General features: G+C 31.5%; 1 protein-coding gene across 1 annotated transcript; it reads left to right on the forward strand.

The window, feature by feature from the left end:
- Positions 1 to 1,817: 1,817 nt before the first annotated feature.
- On the forward strand, positions 1,818 to 25,562 carry LOC108903895 (lutropin-choriogonadotropic hormone receptor). Its single transcript, XM_023455898.1, has 15 exons — positions 1,818 to 2,018; positions 4,497 to 4,798; positions 4,874 to 4,948; positions 5,006 to 5,083; positions 5,156 to 5,230; positions 7,117 to 7,182; positions 7,341 to 7,409; positions 8,456 to 8,530; positions 9,807 to 9,924; positions 9,975 to 10,171; positions 12,706 to 12,945; positions 14,891 to 15,186; positions 15,540 to 15,768; positions 20,268 to 20,654; positions 24,930 to 25,562. The coding sequence occupies exons 1-15, from the start codon at positions 1,818 to 1,820 to the stop codon at positions 25,069 to 25,071; spliced, it is 2,550 nt and encodes an 849-aa protein (XP_023311666.1). The 3' UTR covers positions 25,072 to 25,562.
- Positions 25,563 to 25,740: the final 178 nt, after the last annotated feature.

The raw sequence follows: 25,740 nt of genomic DNA on the forward strand, positions 1-25,740 counted from the left end.
CAACAAGTTCCAATGCAGTGTCTAATTTCTTTTCTTCATTCAAAGCACGTGCCCGTCCAGTTTTGGTCCGTACTGTACCGTGTTCCTCAAATTTTTGAAATATTTTACTAACTGTCCCTTGCGAGATTTGGTTTTCGGGATATTTCGCATTAAATAAATCGCGCACTTCAGCCTGACTTCTTATTTTGTCTCCACATCCAAGCAAGATTTCGATGCGTTGCCTTTCCGACAATACCTCTGCCATTCAGTAAATAACTTGATTTTGACACAATAGTAACGTTTCAAACTCCAATTTACAACTAAAGCGAAAAATTAACCAGAAAGCCTGGCAAGTAAGTGGTACCAAAAAAACACAACATAAAAAATATATCTTTTTTGCCGTAACAGCGATTGGTACAGTTTCAAATTCTTTATTTTATTCTGTGCAAATTCATGGAGGATAACACTGAAAATAATTAAATTTTATTGAGGTGTATTTTAAGTAGGTGTTTTATACAACCCTAAAAACCTTGCAATTGAAAAAATAAAACTTGTTTATTTGGTATGGCTGGATTCGGTTTTCTATAAGCTTTTCAACGAGCTCCCTAATGCCTTATGTTTCCATTAAAAAAAAAAAAGTAGGGGTAGCTGGGGGTTAGGGGGTTGAAGAAAAATTAATTATTATATAACCGAAAGATGGGAAAAAATCAAAATCAGTTAACGTGTTTCGGCGTTTTAAAAAAAATTAACTCATTCAAAAGATATGACATGATGATGAATCATTTACGGTACCAAGCGTTATAAATAACAAGCCTATTTTTATCTCAATCTATATCATCAAATATTTCTATAAGTCAAACAGATGTTATTAATGACATTAAAAGAATTAAATCTACTCACTGTAAAAAAATCGGTGTGAGTGAAAGCAATAATTGTTCGGATTGAGTGAAATTATTGAGTAGGTACATTTTCACTCAATATTGGGCATTTTGATCATTTTACTCATTGTGATTATTTTTAAACTAAAACTGAGTACTTTCACTCAAATATAGGTACTTCTTAAATATATTCTTCACTCGTATTTCGTGCGCTTGTACCTAAATCAGAGCAAATGTCCTTATTACTGAGCGAGTTTAAATGCATATTAATTTCGACTAATTTGAATGGTGCCGTAAAGATGGCACCACTTACATATTGCTTCTGTAATCTCGACCACAGTTGATAGGGGCCCGTTAGAAGCTGCAGAAAAGCGTGATCGCCAGGAGAACAGGCCTTAGCCGGCGGCGGCGGGTCTCAGCCAGTACAGGAGAAGGTCCCGCGAAGTGAATTAATTTCAACACTATATACCCTAATTAATCATTCATGAGTGATTTAATTTTTCACTCAATATTTAGTTAATTACCAACCAAATCTGAGTAAAAAACTCACCCATCATTTCTGATGCAATAGTTTCACTCAGTTGTACTCATACTAATAGAGTGAAAATTTCACTCAATCGGGTGTGGACAGAAATTGATACATTAATGAGTAAAACTGACTGAAATTTTTGTACAGTGTATGGGACATTGGGAATAGACACAGTTCCTGCTCCTTCATTTTTAGTTTGTGCTACCACTCTGTCGGAACCACTTGCGTTTATTTTTAAGTTAATCCTGTTATTTTCCTTATCTTTGGAAATTGTCCCATTTAGGTGAAACAGTTGAAACTGACTAATATATTATTTGTAACTATTATTATGTAACTTTGCGAAGGTTTTAGAAATTATTCTTCATAACTTCATTGGAAATCGGGTTTCAAATGCAATATCTGAACAACATGGCTTTATGAAGAACATATCAATGGCTACTAACCCAGTCACAAAGTGTCAGTACATAGCTGAAAAGCTTGACCGACAGAGCCAGGTTGATGTTGGGTATACTGACTTCTCTAAGGCGTTCGACAGATTTGACCACGGAATTTTATTAGAAAAATTAATAGCGTTTGATTTCATTGTTGAAGTCATATCTACAGAATATATACCACGTTCCAGCAGAGATCAGGTGTACCACAAGGATCTATTTTGGGCCCGCTATTATTCGTAATGTTTATTAATGATATAATTGCAAATGTTAACTGGGTACATTGTTTATTGTATGCTGATCTAAAATTTTTTACAGAACGTACATCTGAATCAGATTGTTCTCTACTTCAAAAAGCAATAAATATGTATAATAGCTGTTTGGTGTAACCAAAATAAATTAAGTACCTCTAAATGCTGAAAATGTAACGAAATGTATTTTACACGTAAAATTAACTAGGTATTATTATTAAAAGAGTAAGTTTTTCATCCATCAATTCTAATATTCTGTGCGAGAATTCATTTTCCAGATTAAAAAATAAACGCTTTATACCCTGGCGCTAAACATGATAACATTGGTAAATACTTATTAATATGTATCTGTGTTATTTTTACTTTCATCTGATATCAATTTTTTCTAAGGTATTTATTTCAATCTATAAACAGAAAACGTATGTACCTATTTATCTAAGTAGAAGATAACATTATATCGTTACGTAGTAAATTCATTTTGCGATTGTATTTCAAAGCGACCTGAATAAATATTTACGTTACATATGTTAAATTTATAGGTAGGTATGCCTATTGTACAGGGTGAGCCATTGTCGATATTTTTTTTACAATTTTTTGCAAGAAGGAAAAAAATTCTTCAGATATCACCAACTCGGGATATTTGTGTTATTTTCATTCGTTTAGGAATACAAGGTGTTTTTAAATGTTGGCTGTTTTTATAAGGCTTTGTAACTTCTTTATTAATAAAAATGTTTGATTTTTGCAGACTGGCTTTTTGTATTTAGCTTTTTCCAGTGACGATATAATTCAGTGTTATGCATTTTGTTAGCGATATATCCACGACATACCTACTTACTTGTGAAGTGGTCGTATTGAGATAAACAAAAAAGCATTTTAAAGCTTCAAGTCTCTAATTTCAAGTTCTTTAGACAAAAAAATTCTTGGTACTCGGTTATCGAGCAATAAAAAAAATACGTCGAGAAAAAAAATTTTTGTAAAATTTGTCCACACCCAATCAATAAAGGGATCTATTAGCTTATTTATGCAGCTTCAACCTGACTTTTGAAAGGTCTCCGTGCGACTATTGGTTGCCGAGATATAGATCGTTGAATGAAAAATAACACTTTTGCCTTTAATCATCGATATCTCTGCATGAAACTATTGTACAATAAATCCTGGGTCAGTTTTGAAAACTACACGGTTATTAAGGGTACATTGAGCTGTAAAAATGTCTCACAACATTAGTCTTTTCATCAATGTTTGTAAAATAGCGGTAGATTTTCTAAAAAATTGTAAAATGCCATTTTTGCACTTTTTTCAAATTGATGTCAAAGATGAAAAAAAAAATTTTTTTTGAAAATCATGACAGGTCTTTGTAGACTTGTAGAATTTACTCAAGATTTCAAAACTGCCCTTGGACTTATTGTGCAATAATTTCTTGCAAAGATATCGATGATTAAAGACAAAAGTGTTATTTTTCGTTCAACCATCGGCATCTCGGCAACCAATAGTCGCACGGAGACCTTTAAAATATTGGGCTGAATAAATAAACTAACTGACCTCTGTATTGATTGAGGTTTTCCATGGACAGTCCAAAGAAAAAAAAATTTGAAAATTTTTTTCTCGAGGTATTTCTTTTCATTGCTTGATAGCCATACCTCAAAAAATTTTATCTAAATATCTTGAAACTAGAAACTTAAAGCTTTAAACTGCTTCTTTGTTTATCTCGATGCGACCATTTTTCACGGAGATACAGCCTTCCTAAAATCACTAAAAAATTCATGGAAATTTTGTTACTTTAATTTTTTCCAGTTGTATTAACGATTATATAACAATAATCAAAAAATCTAATATTTTTTTGTAAGAAAAATAAAATTTATAATATAGAACATTCATTTGATAAATTACAATGTTTATAAATCAAAACAACTAAAAATGTATTTATTCCATAACATAATAACATTTACATCACTCTGGAAATTTTATTTGAATGGAAAATATTATTTTTTCTGTTTTCTAAATTTGTACTTTTCTTCACTCTACATTTATTATTAAATATTTTTGTTCTGGAGCTTATAATAATAATGAATAAACATGTGACTTTTTCGCTTTGAAATTGTATAAACTTTTCGTCCACGAGTATAAACAATATAATTTGTTATGAACCCAGATAATTTTCTGCACTTGTCCCATAATACACTATTTCCACCCTAGACGGAAAATAAAATACACAGACGCATTTGTATAAACGTTTTTACAAAAAAGTTTGCAAACAGTTTCTAAACAGTCTTAATACAGTTTTTAATAATTTTTATATATTTGAGGGCAAAATTATATAGATTTGTTCTATGTTAAATTACATTATGATTCAAAATGTAGGATTTATAGAAATATTGAAGTGTAAGAAAACTATACTTATTTTTCATTAATTCGTGTGTTCCAATTATAGGTTATGAATTTTATGGTGATTTGGATAACGGCAGTAACATTGTACGTGGATTTATACAAATCGATGAAGAGCCTTGCCCATTCAAACGCCAATCCTCTTCCAATTACAGAAACAACAGCTACGCCATATTATTGCGAATATCTAGACCACAATGGGACCGACGTACACTGCTATGGTAATCTACTCTTTGAGATCCCCACCAACTTAAACAAGCTCCTTAGGAAACTAACAATTACTGACTCTAACATAAAAGTTATAAAAAGGAGTTCCTTGGATCCTTACAGAGAAACGCTTAGAGACGTGTAAGTATTCCATCAAATTCAAACGGATTGTACTAAAGATCAAAGTAATGAGACTCTTTTCTTTCTACGTTTTAGAACTCTTTCCAACTTGCCCGATTTGCGGGTTATAGAAGAAGGCACTTTCGCTAACGTACTCAACTTGAGGACTTTGTAAGAATAAATATACCTACATCTGGTGTAGCGTAAATTGACAAACTTTGTTTTCAGATATATATCACACGCTCCCCAGCTGAAATTTCTTCATGGTCTGTTACAGGGAGTGACCTCTTCCACGTTTTATTCTTTGTGAGTTTTCCTTTTAAGGTTAATTGAATTATTATTTTTGAAGTCACTTAAATTTTGTAAAATATTTTCCAGGAGAATCCTTTGGACCGGTCTGATGGAAGTTCCTGATTTATATCTCTTGCCCAAGAATAACACGATGTTTTTGTTGTAAGTGAATTTCCCAAGGCTTTATCTTGGTATCATAGATATGCCTCAAAGCTTTAAAATAGTTACAGGGTGTTTTTTTTTTTAAGTTGGCGTTTGCTTTGCACCATGCGGGATTCAAAATAAGTTAAGCACATTTGTTAAGAGCAACTTTTTTCGAAATCTTAAAGATAACACGACTTGAAATAATTACAATATATTCCTGTGAAAAATCTTGTCTGAACATCCAAAAAAATTGATCGTTCTCACCGATTAACACATTTTATTGCGTAATTTTAGCGAATGCCAATATGTAAACAATAAAAAGAGAAAAATTTAAAACAAATTTTATTTTGAGGAAATGTATGAAAGAAAATGTGGTTTTTCTTTTGTTTAAATAAAAGCAATATTTTTTTAGTCATGAATAATTTTCCGTTTATAAATTACATAACAGTACCTCAAAACATTAAAATAATTAATTGTAGTAATTTCTTTCATATACAGGGTGATTCAGTCATAATGTCAATAATTTTAACCATGTATTCGGAAGACAGAAAATCGAAAAAAAAAAATTTACTCGACATTCTAAAAGATAAGCAAATTACCCCTTAACTTCCATTAATTCGACGCCCTACTTTGCATCACATTTTCTTACCGGGAACGCGTCGACAGCTCACAGAGCGTTCGACCGTTGAAGCGAAACAGCTGATTTCCCCAGTCGTCTAGAATTTTGGTATCAAAATCAAAGTGCAATGGATCCCAACTTTATTAGCAAAGTGCTATGGACGAAGAGTTATGTTTTAACCATACTGACATTTTAAATAGTATACTTCTTGAAAAGCAAGTAACTAGGTATACGTACTTTAAACTAAATAATTAATTGAACTTAATACTAATAACTCATATTCAATTACAGACCATAGTAAAAACGTTAACAATATTAAAAATACTAAATTGTAATAATCTAAGATTCGAAAACAATTATTATCCTTATACATTTGTCTTTGTTAATAAATAAATGATACTTGTTAATATTTAAAATGTAAAAAAAAATCTTATTCATTTATGTGTCTAGGTAAAAAGATCTATTTATTTCTTGTCTCTCACTCTCTCACTACGCATTACAAAAGCAGTAAAAACTAGGTTAGTAACCGAATAATACGGTGGGTCAAGATTCACTCTCGATAAACCTTTGTGGGTCAGCAGTCAGGAGTGGTCTGAAAAGCGGTTTAAATAATGATTTGAAAATATTTTTTTCAGCTTAAATTTGCATTTTAAAATGTTTTTTATCGCGTATTCGTATTCTACTCATTGTTCCCTATCTTCTCTTAAAATTAATGTCATTATGATTGAATCACCCTGTATATTGATGTAAATTAAGTTATAATATATTTCGGAGATGATTATTTTATGAAAAGTTCTTATCAACCTATTTTAGAAATGGTTTTTTTTAATACAAATTCTGTTATCAAGATTTCAAAAAAGCCATTAACGTTGAATTTTGAATTTTCTGTGGAGAATTGTTCCTAAAAATATTGATAGGTAAAAGACGTTGTATTTGAAAACATATTTATAAAAGAAAACTAGATTTATTCGAATTGATAAGTTTATTTTAGATTTAAAATAATAGTAACCTGGAAATAATTAATTTTCCAAATAAAATAGAAAATACTTTTTTTCTTTGCAATACATGTAATTACAAATTACAAGTCAAATGTATTAATATGATTTCCAAAATAATCTGTAATGTCAAAATTAATATCTACGTCCTCCACTGTTTCCCTTAAAAAAATTACTTTATTCAGTTCCTTATTGTGTTAAAAAGAAAATTTCAACTTAAAAAAAGGCCTGCATGTTATCACCTAAACGGTGCTGTTTATACTTGGATCATTAATAAAATATGATTTCAGAGACTTAGACCACAACAAGATAGAGCGTCTTCCACCAAATTCAATCAAAATTACGGCCCAACAGGTGTAAGCAATTATTTTAACATTTATTACTTTCATACACTTCACGCTGTCGCAAGAAACATATTTTAATGTAAACAGATAGTTCTCATTGAAAAAAATACTATTTAAATATTGTTATTTGTTTCTGTTGCTCTATATTTAATTAAATTTTTACTTTTTAGGACGCTAAACTATAACCACATAAGCCAAGTAGAAGACTTCGCTTTTAATGGATCACAAATAGCAGAACTGTAAGTATCTTAATATAAAATGCTCGATGTACAGGGTGTATCGATTTTGACCTTTTATGGCTTAATCATGAAATTAAAACAACGAATTACAATAAAATGTTCTTTTCAAATTTTTTTTTTCCGAATAACACGTCAAATAAAGAAATTATTCGTCATTGTAATAACGGTCAAAATTGAAAGAGTGGTCTCTTAAACAAATCAAAATATCGAAATGCGATTTTCGACATTCAATTTTTCTAGAAAATTGAGTACGGCAGAATTCAATTATTTTTTGTCCCCTCGGAGAATTTATACAGGGTGCGACATTAGTGCGTCGAAGTACGATATCTCCGTTACTATAGAAGTTATCAAAAAAAGTTATTTACAAAAATTGTAGCCAACTTAAGACTGCACATTTTAAAATTATTTTCGTATATACAGGGTGTTACGTATTACCAGGGTGAACCAAACATACTATTTTTTAAATGTTTATTATTTCAAATTTAGATTAAGCTCATCTCTCCCATCCTTACAATATAGGGTTTAATTATGTTATACAGGGTATTTCAAAAGTTATGGTTAATTGTATACTAGAATCATTCCAATTTCAGCGTCCTGTATACCCTAGACAGGACAACTTAAGAATAATTTTTTGCAGGCATAACTTTTTGATGTTTTTACAGTTTTACAGTTGAAAAAATAGTTGTTTGGTTCACCCTGGTAATACATAACACCCTGTATATACGAAAATAATTTTAAAATGTGCAGTTTTAAGTTGACTACAATTTTTATAAATTACTTTTTTTGATATCATCTATAATAACGGAGATATCGTACTTCGACGCACTAATGCCGCACCCTGTATAAGAACCCCCTTCTACCTCCAGACGTGTCGAAATTGGCCAACCCTGTGTCATCATAAACATAAAAAGGTTTTTGACCTAAAATATTTAAAATATGAAAATGGGCAATCCGGACTTCATAACGAACCAAATGGTTTAGGTTGGAAACTTTTTGTTGTCCTCAGCTGTACTATATATTCAACTCAATATTCTTTTGTGAAATAGATACATGCGGTCCAATTTCGGATTGAATCAAGTTGGAAAAAATACGTTTAGTGGACTGAAAAGTTTAAGAATACTGTAAGTAAGTATCTAGATATACAATACCAGTAGTTAAGATATTTTAATTTAGATAACCATTTTATGATCAAATATTAACGCATCAAACTTTCTCCTGTTTTACATATTCAACCATGCAGCGTGACTAATTTTTTCAAAATTTCTCGAATCATGTATAAAGTATAAACAGAAATTCTGAAATTTTTGAACCCATTACTTTCAAAAACTGAAGGTCCGTAAATAAAATTACAATAATTAATAATATTTAAAACAAGAAACCCACAAAGTTGAGTTTTTACTATTATCGAGGATAATAATAATATCGATTCTGACAAAGTTTATGTGAGTTTAATTTGTTGCCAAATAAAACAGTCAAATTTTTGGCTGTCTGGGCTTTGAAGGTATATTGTTAATTTTGATGGGTAAAACATTATAAGGAGCAAAAACAGAAAATATATAATACACGATTTATTTGAATTTATTAATAGGCATTTAAATAATTAATTTACTGAAACGTTTTAAATTTATCATTTTTATTTAAAAATTTAGCATTAGAAAGTTCTTTGGGTGTCACTGCTGTCTGTTAATTTTCGTCCAGACTAATAATTAGTCAATTTGTTTATAAGGCCATAACTTGTAAACTATTCAACTTACCGATTCCAGATTTCGTGTGAGTTATTAGACAGTGATAAGGAATGAGAGGATGCGATGCTAAAACGTTCTGGTACCTAATAATAACGCAGTTTATAAATGTTTAATTCAAAAGTCACAAATAAACTTCTTCTGTTTATAACTTTTGATCTAATCAATATTTTTTTGACGCTCGAGGGCTAGTTTTGTAGGTCTTTTGAAGACGAAAAAAAGTGCTTTACTATTTTCTCGTGGAAATGAACGGAAAAAAGTTATAAGCGAAAAACGTGAATTTACGTGAAAATTATACAATTAACCACCCTGTAAATAATCTTCCCCACATTTTTATGACTGTGGAAACTAATATGTTATTATACATAATATTTAGCATCTATAGTGATAAATTCAGCTTGCCGAAACAAAAAGTCGCGAAATGGTCATTTCCCAGCTTATTTTCCTGGCCTATCCCACCAAAAGGTGACATTGGCATTGCAATAAATTATTATCAAGGCTAATCAATAGGCAAGCGACACCAAGAATAAGAAAGTTCACTAGAGAAGCCTATACATAATTTGACAAATGCTATTTTCGAAATATTTCTTGACAAGTGGTTGAACATCGAAACGCGAGTAATAATGAAAGAATGATTCAACCAATTCCATTCCAGGGATCTATCAGAAACCGCCATTCAGGGGTTACCCACCGTGGGACTCGAGGAACTGGAAATTCTAAAAATTGAAGAGACGCACACTATGCAAACTATTCCTAGTATTTACGACCTTAAAGTAGGTACAAGGTTCTTATAATGAAAATATTAATCAACAGCGTTTTGTAGAATCTAAAAGAAGCCAAGCTGACCCATTCCTTTCACTGTTGCGCATTTAAATATCCAGAGCAACACGACCCCGCCAAACACGCGCAACACGAGGAAAACCTGAAAAAAATGTGCAAGGAACTGACGAAATCTGGTTCAAATTTTATTTCTTTTGCGAGAAGGAAACGATCCGCGAAAACTCTGGTCTACGCTAACTAGTAAGTAACACTAGATTATACATAGATCCAGGATTTCAAGATTATTTTATACTTAGTCATCGCTATTAACAAGATTTATTATTTCTCATACGTATACATAACCATTACATATTTCTCATAGAAAAAAAAACATTTTTTTTTACATAACCAGTTGTATAATTTTGATATCAGAAACTTTAGGAGAAAGTAAGTCTATGTTTGAATTTTTCCATTCTGTGAACAAGCAATAGTAAAGTTAAATGCATTACTTAATATATTTTATATACAATTGAAGAAAAGTTAATACATTTTGAAGAGAGTAAAATATTTTCGTATTAATTTCACACATTATTATTTATTAGTTTTGAATTGAAAATGACTTTATTAATTAACATCACGTTTATTTTTTTATGCACATATTTTTTTAATGAAGCGCGTTAAAGTATTTTGGAACAAAAAAAAAATATTTCTTTGTAGATGTGATAATAATTTAAGTAAAGGTTTCTAACAGGCATTGCTGTGGTTCTTGTTTGATAGTTGCATACAGGCAGTGAATAAATTTGTTTTATTTTTACGACATAAATTAGTGATCTATAATAATAATAAACTCCTGATAGTAAAAACATTGATCTGTTCATAAAACAATTTTGATGGAATCCTGGTGTTTTATAAAACAATATTTTTAAAGCGGTATTTTTACAAAGCTATATAGTTTTATTAGTGATTATAAGTTCTAAGCTCCCAAATTGAAATATTTGATAGAGGGTTTGATTTTAAGCAAAAACATTCCTCAGTTCGGAAATACTTAATAAAAAAAGTAAAGGCTTTGAAATTAATTTCTCAAAGATTTTTCAGAATTAGAGCACCACTAAAAATTAGATACTATCTCAAAGTTGATTTTCTAACGAATGGTACTCTATTCTGCATGTTTCTCTTTGAAATATGGATATGCTCTTGAGAAACAGAACGGACAAAAACATTTTTATTCCAATTTCAGTTTTCAGCACGTAAAAAGTGAAAAAGGATATACGCATCGTCTTCAACAGTTTGTTTTTGGATTCACGTCATTGTTTCTGTTAATTAGAATATGTAGTAATGTACATGGAACACCAGTTTTTCGTAAAAATTTAAAAACTAAGACATAACTATATCGACGCTTTAGTATGAAAACATGCTATCTCAGATTTCGGTTGAAAAACATGCTATCTCAAATTTCAGTTAGAAAACATGCTATCTCAAATTAAGCTTGGAAAACATGCTAACTCAGATCTTTAGGTAAAAACATGCTATCTCAGTATGACTAGAAATTTAAGTTGGCACATTGAATGAATAAACTTATATAATATATTTTTAAAAAAGTAAGGAATGTTTATGTTCAAGTACACTGTTTATTTTTTTTTTATTCAACATTTTTCAATTAATTTTGTTAAGTTACTGTTATAAACGATAAAGTTGTTAATTAAAAAAATGGAATAATATGCAGTATGCTGCAACACGTACATTACTCGACGTTTTTTGAAAATTATTAGATTTTTTTCATACAAGTTTGCTTTGATATCAAAATTAATAGAGTACTCTTTATTATTTTTTTTTTCACAAAATCTGGGATACACAGTTTATTCTGAAAATAATGTTGTATGCCTAAGAAAACTGCAATAAAAAGAATTATATAGTGGACCAGGCTAGACCCCAAACTCCGGGTCCAAATCGTTCTTACTGCACCTCAATAAAAACAAGGTAGCCGCGTCCTTGCATGGACTTTGGAAATGAAATGCAGGTATGCGACACTTTTATTACCGGTACTTTATGATCTGCTGATGATAAACATGTATGCACAGGAAACCGCGGAAATGTGCACCTGCAAATAATATGCGCCCGTCGCATCGATATATGTATATACATATTATCATTCAACGTTATAATTTTTAGTAATAACCAACATTTTTATATATTAAGGTATACACTATTTTTTTATAATTTATTTCAAAAAACGTCGAGTAATGTACGTGTTGCAGCATATTGCATATTTTTCTATTTTTTTAATTAACAATTTTGTCGTTTATAACAGTAACTTAACAAAATTAATTGAAAAATGTTGAATAAAAAAAATAAAATAAACAGTGTACCTGAACATAAACATTCCTATAAACAGAGAAAAAACTAAAACTATACCATAAACAAATAACTTCATATAAAAGACCATTATTAGTCCACATTAAATAAATTTTTATTACATATGTTACACGCTGAACCTTCTATCCCATTTTATTAATATTTACCATTAAAGGCGCGTGATTAATAATAAAATAAATAGAATGAAACGCTAAATATTTGTTTGTGACACTATTATTTACAACATTTGTTAAACTAATTTTATTTTTCTGATAATATATCAAGCTTAAATGTGATAATTTAGTTTGTTATCGGCAACAATTATGTACATTGTTTACAATCCCAGTGAAAAATAAAGTTTAACATGTTTCTTAAATTTGTAATAAATCTTCGTTACTCCATTCCACATTACCGCTCTTGTGCAGATTAGAATTATTTTATAGTGGTCCGTTGAACGAGTGGAAAGAACAAATTACGAACTTTTCCGAAATTAATCCATTGAGAACAACGAAATTACAAAGCGGGGACGACTCGTTGTTTACTCCTCTGAGAGGGCAAACAATTGAAAGACAAGAAGGCAGGGCCATCGAAGTAACCGATGAAGATGACGGATTTTTTCATCCTAATCCCACTAAAATCAATGAGAGTCAGCTGGACGCCATTTGTGGCAAGCTCATATTTAGGTAAGACACATATTATTTTTCACGAATAATTCGAGGAATAATCGAAGTTTGTAAATCCAAAAAAACAGTGAAGTCTAATGCATCTGTCCTTATAATTTTTTATTATGCTTTGCGCAATGATTCTATCTTTCTTTTCTTATAATTCCTAAATGAATTCCAAAAGAACATTTCTTTGGCATGACTAAAAGAACAAATTGAAAAGCAGTAGACAACATTCGGAAACAACCTCTTTGGTACCCTTTGATTCAATTGTCCTGCTTTCACACCTAACATTATGTTCGACTAAAAGTTGATTTATATAAGTATTATGATTATAAAAATTAAATACGGGCATTGAAAGAACAAAATGAGAAAAATATATCATGTTTACTGATAAAATCAAATTGTACTGATAGATTTTGAAACTATATAAATTAAAAATATGTGTGGCATGTGACATGTGAAGTATGCTGAATGTATATTTTTTGTTCTAGGCACGTGAAATATATAAATTGAATCGGAACATGTTTGTAACCCATTTCCAGAGAGGGAGAAAACTATCTGCAAATAGCCTGACGGTAATGTACTCGTAGTTATTTTAATTTTCAACTTACAATGTCTGTACATGTCACATGTGTTAATATTAGTTTCAAAATCTACTTATTTTTTGTTAAACTACTGCTTTACAAGCCATCTCTCCAGCTTAAGCTGTAAAAATTACGAAAATACATTATTAAGGGCATTCAAGTTTAAATTATCAAAAATTTAAAATAGGTGTACGAATTATAAATATTTTAGAGTAGCCCAATTTATTTTAAAATGCCCTTTGATGTTTTAAAATGCCTTAAACAAAAAAAGCATTTTTGGGGTTAAATGTTTTCATTATTTGAAAAATGTCCTTATTAAAGAATTTACTTTAATTATCTGTTGTTCAACCAAAAAGAAACAATGCATTTCAAGAAGGCATTATTAATAGGCAATAACCAACCCTCAATATACCAAACTGTAAAAAATAGGTTACTGTTATGAATGTCACTGCCCCTAGACAGATAATATCCACAAATCGCTATTTCATCTCCACATGACGTCATAACATTAAGAGTCATTAAATAGGGCGTAATAAGAGCGCTGTCGCTACATATTTTTAGGACGCATACCTCTCGTCGAAACAAATACAGAACATAGTTTTTCCTAAAAGTTCTAGGATCCTTCAAAGATTGAAAATTAACAGAAATGTAATTTCAGAAAAGTTTGTCCATCCATCTTAAGATGAAATCAAAAAATCGTAGAGATTATTCACTAATTATTTGATACAACAACTTTTCAAAATTTTGTCTACCGACGTGTAAACACATTTGGGCTTCTTACCCAGTTTCTACGAACTAACACAAATGTTGTCTTGCTTCACCATAACACAAATGCTTCGCCATAAAACAAATGTTGTCCTGCTTCACCATAAATTAAGAAGATATCCATCAACTCCGAGTTGAAACCATTATTGACACTTGAAAAACTAATGTAAACACTATCGCAAAAACGTTAATAATAAAATCGAATTTCAGTATTCGGAATCGCCTGGGGCCACGTGAGAGAGCGCATTGCACACAGCGCACAACGCGAATGTAAGCCCAGCGATGTAAGGCTTGAAAATACTACAACTTCAATCATTTTTTTCTCAGAAACTATAAGGATTTTAAAAGAATTTTTTTACGATATTGACTTCATTTTTCATAATGCATCTATTCCCAAATTTTTTTAATAAGTTGTGAATCAATAGATCAAAATCTGTTTTTCTTCTTTAATCTTTGAAGGATTACATTCTAACCCTCAGGAATCGTTTAAGAAAAAAATGTTACTCTCATTTTTGTGTTTATTTTGCTGACAGGAATCTACCCTGAAAGTTTCTTGATGCTATATCCTCTAGAAAGCATTTTTTTTAAGTAATCAATGATGCCTTTCTTCTCAGAAAACCAGAGGTGAATTGTTGGCCAGAACCAAACGCCTTAAACCCCTGCGAGGACATTATGGGAGTTACTTGGCTGAGAATATCGGTATGGTGCGTCTTGATACTGGCCATCGTGGGCAACTTATTGGTGATGGTAGTATTCTTATTTGGCGAATCACCGATGAACGTATCCAGGTTTCTCATATGCAACCTGGCTTTCGCAGACCTCTGCATGGGCTTGTACTTGTTGCTTATCGCCTCCATGGACTACCATTCCATGGGCGAATACTTCAACTTCGCCTTCAATTGGCAAAACGGTAAGATCGTCGAAGATGTTCAAATACTGACCTTACCAACATATACAAACCACAAAAAATTTATGTAAATGTTAAAAATAATTGGGCCAAGTGTAGTTCCCTGAGGAATTCTAATTTTGACTTTTAAAATCTCGCTATAAGTGCCTCTGATTTTTACAGATTTCTATTGCTCGAATAATTTTTAGGACTCTTAATTTTCTATAAGTGTTTACCAAATGAGGTTTAACTACGATTTGACTAAATCAAATTTGATTTCGAAGGTATGAAATGTTTTATTGGCTTCCGCTAAGGAATTCAGTTAAATCTTATTTAAATTTCTTGGGACAAAAATAAAACTACTCTTTGTTTTCTAGGATTGGGCTGTCAAATAGCTGGATTTCTGACAGTTTTTTCTAGTCATTTGTCGATATTCACGTTAACAATTGTGACGCTTGAACGCTGGTTTGCCATCACTTACGCTATCAACCTGACGAAAAGGATAACCATCAAATCCGCTAAAAAAATATTAGTGGGCGGATGGTTTTATTCGATTTTTTTGGCAACACTGCCTCTACTGGGTTTCAGTAACTACAGCAGTACAAGGTAAAAACAAAAACATTGCAAAGAACGTTCTAAAACCATAAGCAAATTTTATTTGTTGTTTGCCACAACACAAGACTCAGCTCAACTGTTTAAAACTTCTCTTATTAAAAGTTTAAAATACGGTACAAAATCGATGGTATTGTATTAAAAAAAATGTCGTTGCCGCCATGAAGTCATCATATACAGGGTGTCCGCAAATTTCACCGACAACATTTGACTGCATATTCCTGACGATAAATAAATACGATCTACGAAAAAAAAATTAAATAAAAAATGTTCCGTTTTTGGGTTAATTTATTATTAATATCATAACCCTTTTATCGATCGCGTTATTTGGCACATTTATTTATTTATTTATTTATTTAAAATTACAACTGCTCACGGGAAAATCCCAGTTACAGAGCAGGAAAAAAACAAAAAAATATATAGTAAGCAATTACAAACCAGGATCGGTCGCTGACGCAGCAACTCGGCATTGAAATATTTGAAAAACTTGTTCCCATATTCATTTAGCCATACCCATATACAGGTCTGGTCGAACTAAACGTGGAGGTGGTAGAAATGTATACGCCCAGTTGAAGAATGCGAGCGCGGGCAAAGGAAAGCGATCACAGTTGCATTGAACCACTAGGCAATAAATCTCAGTTGTTGACAAGTAGTTGACAAATTGCCCAGCAGTGCAGTGCAGCAATGCGGAATTTGGTGTGATTCAGGTAATTTTAATTTATTACAGGCACCTTCTATCAATCATTGATAATACAATTGGCGACCATCAATATAGTAAAATTGTTTGAGGACATAAATAATTAAAATATGTTGTTATACAAATGAACATAATAGAAATTTTCTGCACATTATATACAAATTATTATAATGTTTTACCTTTAGCAGATTTTTTTTTCACTACTAGCCTATAAACCCACCATTATCGACCTATCTTTGACGCGTAAACTTCTATCTTTTTGACCTTGGTGAATAATGATGACCTTGATTTATTAACCAAGGTAAATAATGAAAATGACACTTAATAATTTTGGACTTTTCTGGCAGGAGTTGGTTATCAACATTATCTGCCATTTTCCTCACTTTAGGGGGTGTACAGCCCGTTTCACTTTCACTTTCACTTTCCATGATTTATAGCTTTAAATTAAATTAATTGCAAATTTATTTGTGTGAAATGTCACAAAGTTTGATTTCAAACAAAAGAGTACCCACTTGATTCTTGTACATAATATCAGCGTTTTTAGAGTATTTATTCAAATTTCGTGAAACTGCATGTCAATTATTGAAACTCGATTTAAGGTGTAGTAGCTAGTACTGGAAACAATACTATTACTCCAGACGGCAGAGGCCGAAAAGTTACTGTTGGTGACATTTTCTTGATAACTCGGAAATAACTACACAGGAATACTTTAAATGATGAGTACAATAACAGGCTAATTTGCTGACAAACTATTTTATCAGGGAAAAAGTTATTAACAATTTAATCGTGAAAAAAATTTTTTTTAGTAGTTTTCTTTAAATAACTCAGCGGGATGACTTTATACGAAAAAATGCTTAGGATATGATTTTGTTCGCAATAAAAATAGCTACAAAATGACGTGGTCCGATTACGAAATTTGCAATAACAAAGCCGTGAGATTGAAAAAACGGTATAAAACGCCAATTTTTTTCAGTTGCTGTAAAAATGTCCCCCAAATTTTTTTAAATGGGAATGGGAGTCAAGTGGGGGGTCATTAGAAATGGCTTTTAATTCTCTATACATCGATTCTTACATTTTGAAAATCGATCCATTATTTTAGAAAATATGCAGCTTTGAAAATACGAACAATATTTTTGACGAGAAATGCGAAAATCGATTTAATTTTACTTCAAAACTTACGGTATTAGCTTGGTAAATTCCTTCAAAAGAATTCGCTGTTTTTTTTTCTGATTTGCGAATTCTTTAGCCTGATTTTGGTGAGCAAAAAATTGTCCGCTTTTTGTTTCGTATTTAGATAGGCCACAAGAAGTTGCTAGATAACTGTCTTGTGACTTGTAGTTGAAGAGTACCAATACTGCCGAGTCTTTTAAATTGATTAATTATGGTGTACTCAATTCCAGAAAGAGTAGAAATTATTGAGCTTTTTTTCAAAAACAATGAATGCGGAAATCGGGTCGCCGAACTGTTCAACCAACGGCATCCTGAGAAACATGCGTCTGGAAAAATTGTTCGCGAATTGGTGGCCAAATTTCGCGAAACTGGCTCCGTTCATAACAAAAAGAGGCAGGTTGAAAATCCGGTACTAAATGAACCTACGGAAATAGCGGTATTGGGGCAAGTGGCAATGGATAGTACGCTGAGTACAATGCAATTGGCTACTGCGACAGGAGTGAGTCGTACAAGTGTCCAACGAATATTAAAAAAATACAAATTCCATCCTTATAAGATTCGGCTAGTGCAAGAGCTAAATGAAGACGATTTTGATCGTCGTTTGCAATTTTGCGAAATAATGACTGAACGAGCGATAAACGATAATTTCCTCTTTAATGTGTGTTTTTCGGACGAGTGTACGTTCTTCTTGAATGGTTTAGTGAATCGCCATAATTGTCGTTACTGGGCTGATACCAATCCAAGGATTTTCCATGAGACACACTCCCAACACCCCCAGAAGTTGAATGTATGGGCAGGTATTTTTGGAAATTCCATTGTAGGTCCTTTTTTCCTTCCTGGAAATTTGACAGGCGATATGTACTTGGATTTACTACAAAATGTCATCGACCCAGCTCTAACAAATATCATAGAGGACGACCCTGCTTACAATGAACACGAACTGATTTTCCAGCAAGACGGAGCTCCTCCACATTACTCGCTCAATGTGCGCAATTACCTAAATGAGACGTTTCCAGGACGCTGGATAGGACGAAGAGGTGCAATTGAGTGGCCCCCTCGGTCACCCGACTTAAATCCTTTAGATTTCTTTCTCTGGGGGCACATTAAAAGCAAAGTTTACAGCACTCCACCTGATACCTTGGAAGATCTGCGAGGACGAATCATTAATGTATGTCGCGAAGTAACACCGCAAGTGCTCCAGAATGTTCGACAACGGTTTGAAGACAACCTGTATCATTGTATGCAAGTTGGCGGACAACATTTTCAGCATTTACTTGACTAATACCGTAAGTTTTGAAGTAAAATTAAATCGATTTTCGCATTTCTCGTCAAAAATATTGTTCGTATTTTCAAAGCTGCATATTTTCTAAAATAATGAATCGATTTTCAAAAAGTAAGAATCGATGTATAGAGAATTAAAAGCCCTCTCTAATGACCCCCCCCCCCTTGACCCCCATTCCCATTTGAAAAAATTTAGGGGATAGCACCCCCACTTAGGGGGTTGAAGATTTTGGTATGCTTTTTGAGCCAAAAGTTGTCCACCTCAGAAACAAATTTGACCGGTTTTTGGATTTTGCCGAAAAGTTCTTTACTACCCTGTAATGCCTTGCGGTACGTTTTCGATGGGCTACCCTGTATATAAACCACGGTAGAGAAGAATGCTATTATAGCTTCGGCACCTAAAAATCCCTCGCCTGCGGCTCGGTATTTTAATCTTGGTGCCTCAGCTATAATGGCTCTACCGTGGTGTATAATGTACTATTATTTAACTTTTTTTCGTAGATCGCATCGTCGTGAATATGAAGTCAAACGTTGTTGGTGAAATTTGCGGACACCCTGTATTTAGAGTCATGTAAAAAAATATTTCCACACACCATTTTCCCTTATTTTTAAATACAATCATTACAAAAAAGTTGAATGCTGGTTTTTAATTATTTAGAGCAAACATTAGAGTATGTAATAAGTAAATAGAGTTTAAAGTTTGATTATCTCGAAATTTCTTAAGAATGTTGGAATGTTGTGTTCAAAGTTTCATATTATTTATTTTCATACCAAAAATGAAATGATTGATTTTATACATATATTTCCGAAAAGTTATATAGTCATTATCCTGCATTTAACCACTTTTATCGATTACTAATGCCATACTTTTTTCATAAACGAAATCGCTATACTGTCCGTGCTTGTATCAAAAAAATGTCATTAAAATAATACTTTATGATGGTAAAGAAACAGTAGGATCCTCTAAAAGTGCCAGAACGGTCATTTATACGGCATTAGCAAAGTGTTACCACTTTGAGATCAAATTCACAAAAAAATAAATAAATAAATAACATATAGATCGTCACAAATGAGTTTGCGTTTACACAGATCTGCGCTAGATTGAGAAAGAACGGATTGGGTTAGAAGAAATAAGACATAGGCACTGCAATTTGAGATAGTGGCTACCGTATCCAGCGCGCATTTGTGGGCGGAGCTATTTCAGACGCAAACTTATTTGTGTCGGTCCGTACCTATAAATTGTTTTTTTCATATCCGGCCATCGTAACAGTATACAAAAACATTTTTTTTTTAATAATAGCCAATTATTAAACAAATATATCGACACAATCACCATTTTTTTCAGCATTTGCCTTCCGATGGAAGCTAACAAAATGATAGACAAAATCTACTTATACGGCGTCATCTTCCTGAATGGTATAGCCTTCGCTCTGATCGTGTTCTGCTACATCCAAATTTACATGAGCTTGGGATACGAAACTCGCCACTCTAGTACCAAAGGAGAGATGACGATAGCCAAGAAAATGGCTCTTTTAATTTTCACCGATTTCGCCACTTACTCACCGATCGCATTTTTCGGACTAACAGCCCTAGCTGGATACCCTCTAATTGGAGTTACGAGGTCGAAAATACTGTTGGTATTCTTCTACCCCTTGAACGCCTGTGCCAACCCCTATTTGTACGCCCTGATGACGGCGCAGTACCGAAGGGATTTGTGTATGTTGATATCCAGGTGAGACAAACTTCATTTCAGCTTAAATTCGATGATGTAGTATTACCGAAGTTTCGTTGAAGATGTAATAATTTGATTAATGAGAATTTAAACATCCCGTATCTTATTTATAAGCGTTTTTTCGATATGCAATGGAACTTAAATCGATTAGTCATATTAATACTAAGAATCCCTAGTCATAGTATACAGGGTGTCTACAAGCGAATGAACCACACTCTAAAGGTACAATTTCCGAGCTAGTGGCCACGTCGACAGTTTAGGCTTCTTGATAGACGCGTCACTATGCTATAGCAGTAAATGGACTAAAAAAATCGATGAATTGACGTCCGCTATTTTATTGTTAAAGTGCGCAGGGGGAGGCAGTAGAAAAGGTGTCTCATCTCGAGAGTCAATTTTTTCCATTTGTTTTTTTTTTAACAATTTGTGTCGAAAATCAGTTTTTCCAATATATTGGAAAAACTATCGATTTTAGAGAAAAGTATTCAACAGACGAAATATGAGCAATAAAAAGACATACAAAATGCCTCCTGATAGATTAAAATCGGATACATTGTTTAAAAGTTATTGCAAACAACATAAAAAAAACGTGGAAAACAGCATTTTTTTAAAAATTATCCATAACTTGGTTGTTATTTGTTGGAATTTTATAAATGTGCCAAAAAGTTGTGAGTTTTATTGTTCTTCAAAACTGTGCTGTGGGCCCAATAGATTTTGTAAATAGCTCAGTCATTATAGACATGAAAGAGCCTGTTTCAGGAAAAGTTTATCTGCGCAATATTGTTCAGAAACCTGTTATAAACAAAATATCAAAAAATCAACTCGAGGCTAGTTGGGAAACTTTGTTTAAACAATGGTCAAAGTTATGGAAAAGTGGTTTTTTGACTCACGTACAAAAACTATTATTCATAGCGAAAAAAAGTTTATACAAAAAAGGTAGGTATTAAATAAGCCTATAAAATGAGACAAGTCCGATTAAATTCCGATAATTTGTTTATGCGCAAGAGCTCAAAAATTGTCGAAAATGGTAGTTTTTTTTCAATTGCTAATAATTAATGCAATTTTCATGGCAGACACTTGTAATTCAAGATTTTTTAGGCTTTTTACACCCTTAGTAAGTGGTAAAAATTTCAGCGCGAAAGCTTAATTGGTTTGGCGTTGGCGGCATTTGTTATCTATGAAGATGCTATTTTCAATTCACTTTTCCCAAGCTCATACGCGTTGTAGAGTTTCGATCATTAGTTGTTTTTGTACCTAAATAGTTGTATTGACATATGCATTTACTGAGAATTTAATTTTTCAAATTTAATTTGTTTAAAAATGACTGAAAAAATGTTAATATTTATTAAATTGTTAAGATAGGTAATTATTATAAAATAAAATAGTAACCTCTATACTTTAGTTTTCTTCGAATTTAAAAAAAAAATCGTTGTTGTAAGTTGATTAGAAGCTGAGATATTTTTTTTTTAATTTAATCGCAGTGACCTTAATTATTAATATTAAGAACCGAAATTTGGAGAGAGTATACATTAAGAGCTATATTTTCATGTCCTACATTAACATTAAGGTGAATTCAACTATTTCATTGCGAAAAAGAAGATAGCGGCGATGCGTTCTATTACTTGGTCTAGCGAACGAGTGGGGAGAACGAGGCGGAGCATGCGCCCTTAACAATTTAATAAATATTAACATTATTTCAGTCATTTTTAAACAAATTAAATTAGAAAAATTAAATTATCAGTAAATGCATATGCCAATACAACTATTTAGGTACAAAAACAACTAATGATCGAAACTCTACAACGCCTGTGAGCTTGGGAAAAATGAATTGAAAATAGCATCTTCTTAGAGAACAAATTCCGCCAACGCCAAGCTAATGAAGCTTTCGGGCTGAAATTTTTACCACTTATTAAGGGTGCAAAAAGCCTAAAAAATTCTGAATTACAAGTGTCTGCGATGAAAATTGTATTAATTATTAGCAATTGAAAAAAGCGGACATTTTCGACCATTTTTGAGCTCTTGCGCATAAACAAATTACCGAATTTTAATCGGACTTGTCTTATTTTACAGATTTATTTAATACCTACCTTTTTTGTATAATAAACTTCCAAAACATCAAAATACCACTTTTCCATAACTTTGACCATCGCTTTAACAAAGTTTTCCAACTAGTCTCGAGTTGATTTTTTGATATTTTGTTTATAACACGTTTCTGAACAATATTCCGCAGAGAAACTTCTAATAGTATTTTTTTCCCGAAAAAAAACTATAATGACTGGCCTAAAAATTCTATTATTTATTTATCGCGTCAAGGGCAAAAATGCATAAACAACTTTAACCTTCGGTTTCACCGAAAGTTATTAACAAAAACGGGTTTAGAAAGTCGATTTTTTAAAACCTAACTTGGCTCTGTATTTAAATGGAATTTTGATTTATTGCCAGGGGCCCTTTTGATTTTTACAGAGGTGCTGTGATTTTTTGACAAAAAAAGTCTAACTCGGCTCCAAAAGGGCGTAGGAAATTTTTTTTTAATGTGTGTTTTTTAATTGGCTATACAATCACACTTTTTATAATTAAATATTATGTATGGTTTTGGAGATAGTCTAAATTTTTATGTAAGAGATAAGAAAAAACTATTTTTAATGTAAAAATCAGGGGCCCTGGCAATAACTTTTTAAAAAGTAAATTTATTTATATTGAAAAAGGCATACATATCTGTAAAATGCACTGTTCAAGAGAAAAGTGGATTGCAATTGATTTATTGCAATCATCAATAAAATTAGACTTCAATTTTTTGCTATATTTTTAAATACATATCTTTTTTACAATATACCTAGACCAAGTTACTCTGAAAACTGCAAATTTAAAGAGTACTTACTCATTTTTTTAAGTAAATAAAGTGATTTTTTTTAGGATCCTGAGTTTCCTCAAAACATCTGCCAACAAAAAAAAATTGTAGATAAAAATAAGACTGTTTGAGGTGTTATTCCCAACCTTTATGTATTAGATAAAAAAATAAGCTGATATTCATATTGGGCCACCCCAAAAACCACGCTATATTAAATTTCGTTGGAATTTCTTTACAATTGTCGGAGTTAACTTAAAATAATGAAATAAAAAAAAATTTTGAGGGTCGATAACACTTTAAAAAAGTAAAATTAGATAGGTCCTTCAGTAGGTACGTTCTTAAGGAATTATTTCAACAAAGTAAGAGTGATCAAAATCTAAAATTAATATTTTTCAGTTCCCTGACCAGATTTGTATTCATTTTTATCAAAAATTAAATCATGAATACCTTCAGAAATTACATAAAGAAAGAGTACCTATAGTAAACTAGTCGATGAATACAAGATTTTCACGGGTCTCTTTGACTAACAAAAAAAATAAATGCGTTGAAAATGATCTTGATATTAAAAAAAATGAATTTTCTTGTATTCAACAAATTAAATTTTAACAAAATACAAATAGCTTTCTAGAAGTTCAGGTGGATTATACATATTTATTATTATCAGTGTTATTCTACATAGTATTTTCAATACTCGTACCAATTTTATGACATGATTAATTGATTAACTATCAAATGATTAATCTTAATTATTTGTATGTCCTCACAATCTGCGTATCTACTAGGCAGTCTAAACGTCCAATGGACAAAGCCAAGTATGTCATAAAAAATATTCTTTTAATCTTTTTAACATCAATTAAGAGAAATTGGCGATAAATATTTACAAGTAATTACAATTATTTCTATAATCGACTTACCCATAATTCCATACTTCAGAACAAACTTCTTGAATGTAGTCACTACTACATCTTAAACCAAAACAGCAAATGCACTAATATCAAAGTTTAAAAAATCGAAAACAACACCGATAATACACATCAAACTGTTAACACATAAAATACATCAATAAAACAATGTTTTTCATGCAGTAATTTTAAAAATATAGAGCTCAAGTTTTAATAACAACTGACGACGAGTAACCAGCAACAGCACCGGCAGAAACAGCCTACTGAGACTGCTGCTGTTTTCTTTTTACTTAGGAAAAATTGACGAGTTTTTTGCATACTCAAAAAACGATCGTATTTTCTGAATGTGATATATCTAAATTGATAACTTGAGACAATAAAATTACTAATACTATTACAAATTACAAAAGAAAGTTTCAAAAAAATTGAATTTGTGTTTTAAAACAAATACAAAAGTGTTAAAATAGAGTACTTATTTGTTAAAAAGTACCTATTGGTTATGGTGATTAATAGTTCTGAAATTTACAGATGTGGTATGTGCAAGAAAAAAGCAGAACAGTACAAGTTCTCAGAATCAATTCCAATGGCAAAACCTATGCTGGATGTAAACTATGGACGGTTCAATTGCAGAAGGAGTAGAGAGATAAAAGACGATCATTCCTACGTGTAAATCCTATACTCAATCAATTCTATACCCGCCTACGCTGTGGAATGACAGTACCTATTGAATATTCAAGAGTATAGATTGCCATTATTGATGTAGAATGGCTGATGGGAGTAATGAGCAAAGATAAAAGTATATAGTATTATTTATTAGTAAATATTGCTCTTAATCACAAATGTGATTGTATATGTCTAACAAGTTTGTCCAATTTTTGACAAATTGAATATACCTACTTGGTGCCAATGGTGCCGTTATATATTTTTGTATTTGATCTGTTTATATTGTCCTTGGCTGCAATTCTACTTGGTTCCCCTTCTTTTCAGTATTACTATCACTTATCAGGTTTCAAGACATCCCTCAGTTATATACCTACCTACTTCATAAAATTATTACTATGTAAACTATCTTTAAAAATACCATCTGTTATGCTATATCTATATTTTTGTAAGCAGTAGTGATTAAATATTAATTTAAAACCAAATTTGGTGCAATATGTAGCGCTAATATACATTGTTTTAAAAATAATGAAGTAATTATTTTTATAGATATACTTTAACTTTCCTTTTTGTTACCTATCTATTTTGTACTTTTTGTATAATAAAAAAAATATTACACACAATTTCTGTTTTTTTTTCCTCTCCAACAGCATAATTTTAATAAAACAACATTTAGAAA

This window comes from Anoplophora glabripennis, unplaced genomic scaffold (assembly GCF_000390285.2).
Source record: "Anoplophora glabripennis isolate ALB-LARVAE unplaced genomic scaffold, Agla_2.0 scaffold123, whole genome shotgun sequence".
In the NCBI taxonomy this organism is placed as follows: Eukaryota; Metazoa; Arthropoda; class Insecta; order Coleoptera; family Cerambycidae; genus Anoplophora; species Anoplophora glabripennis.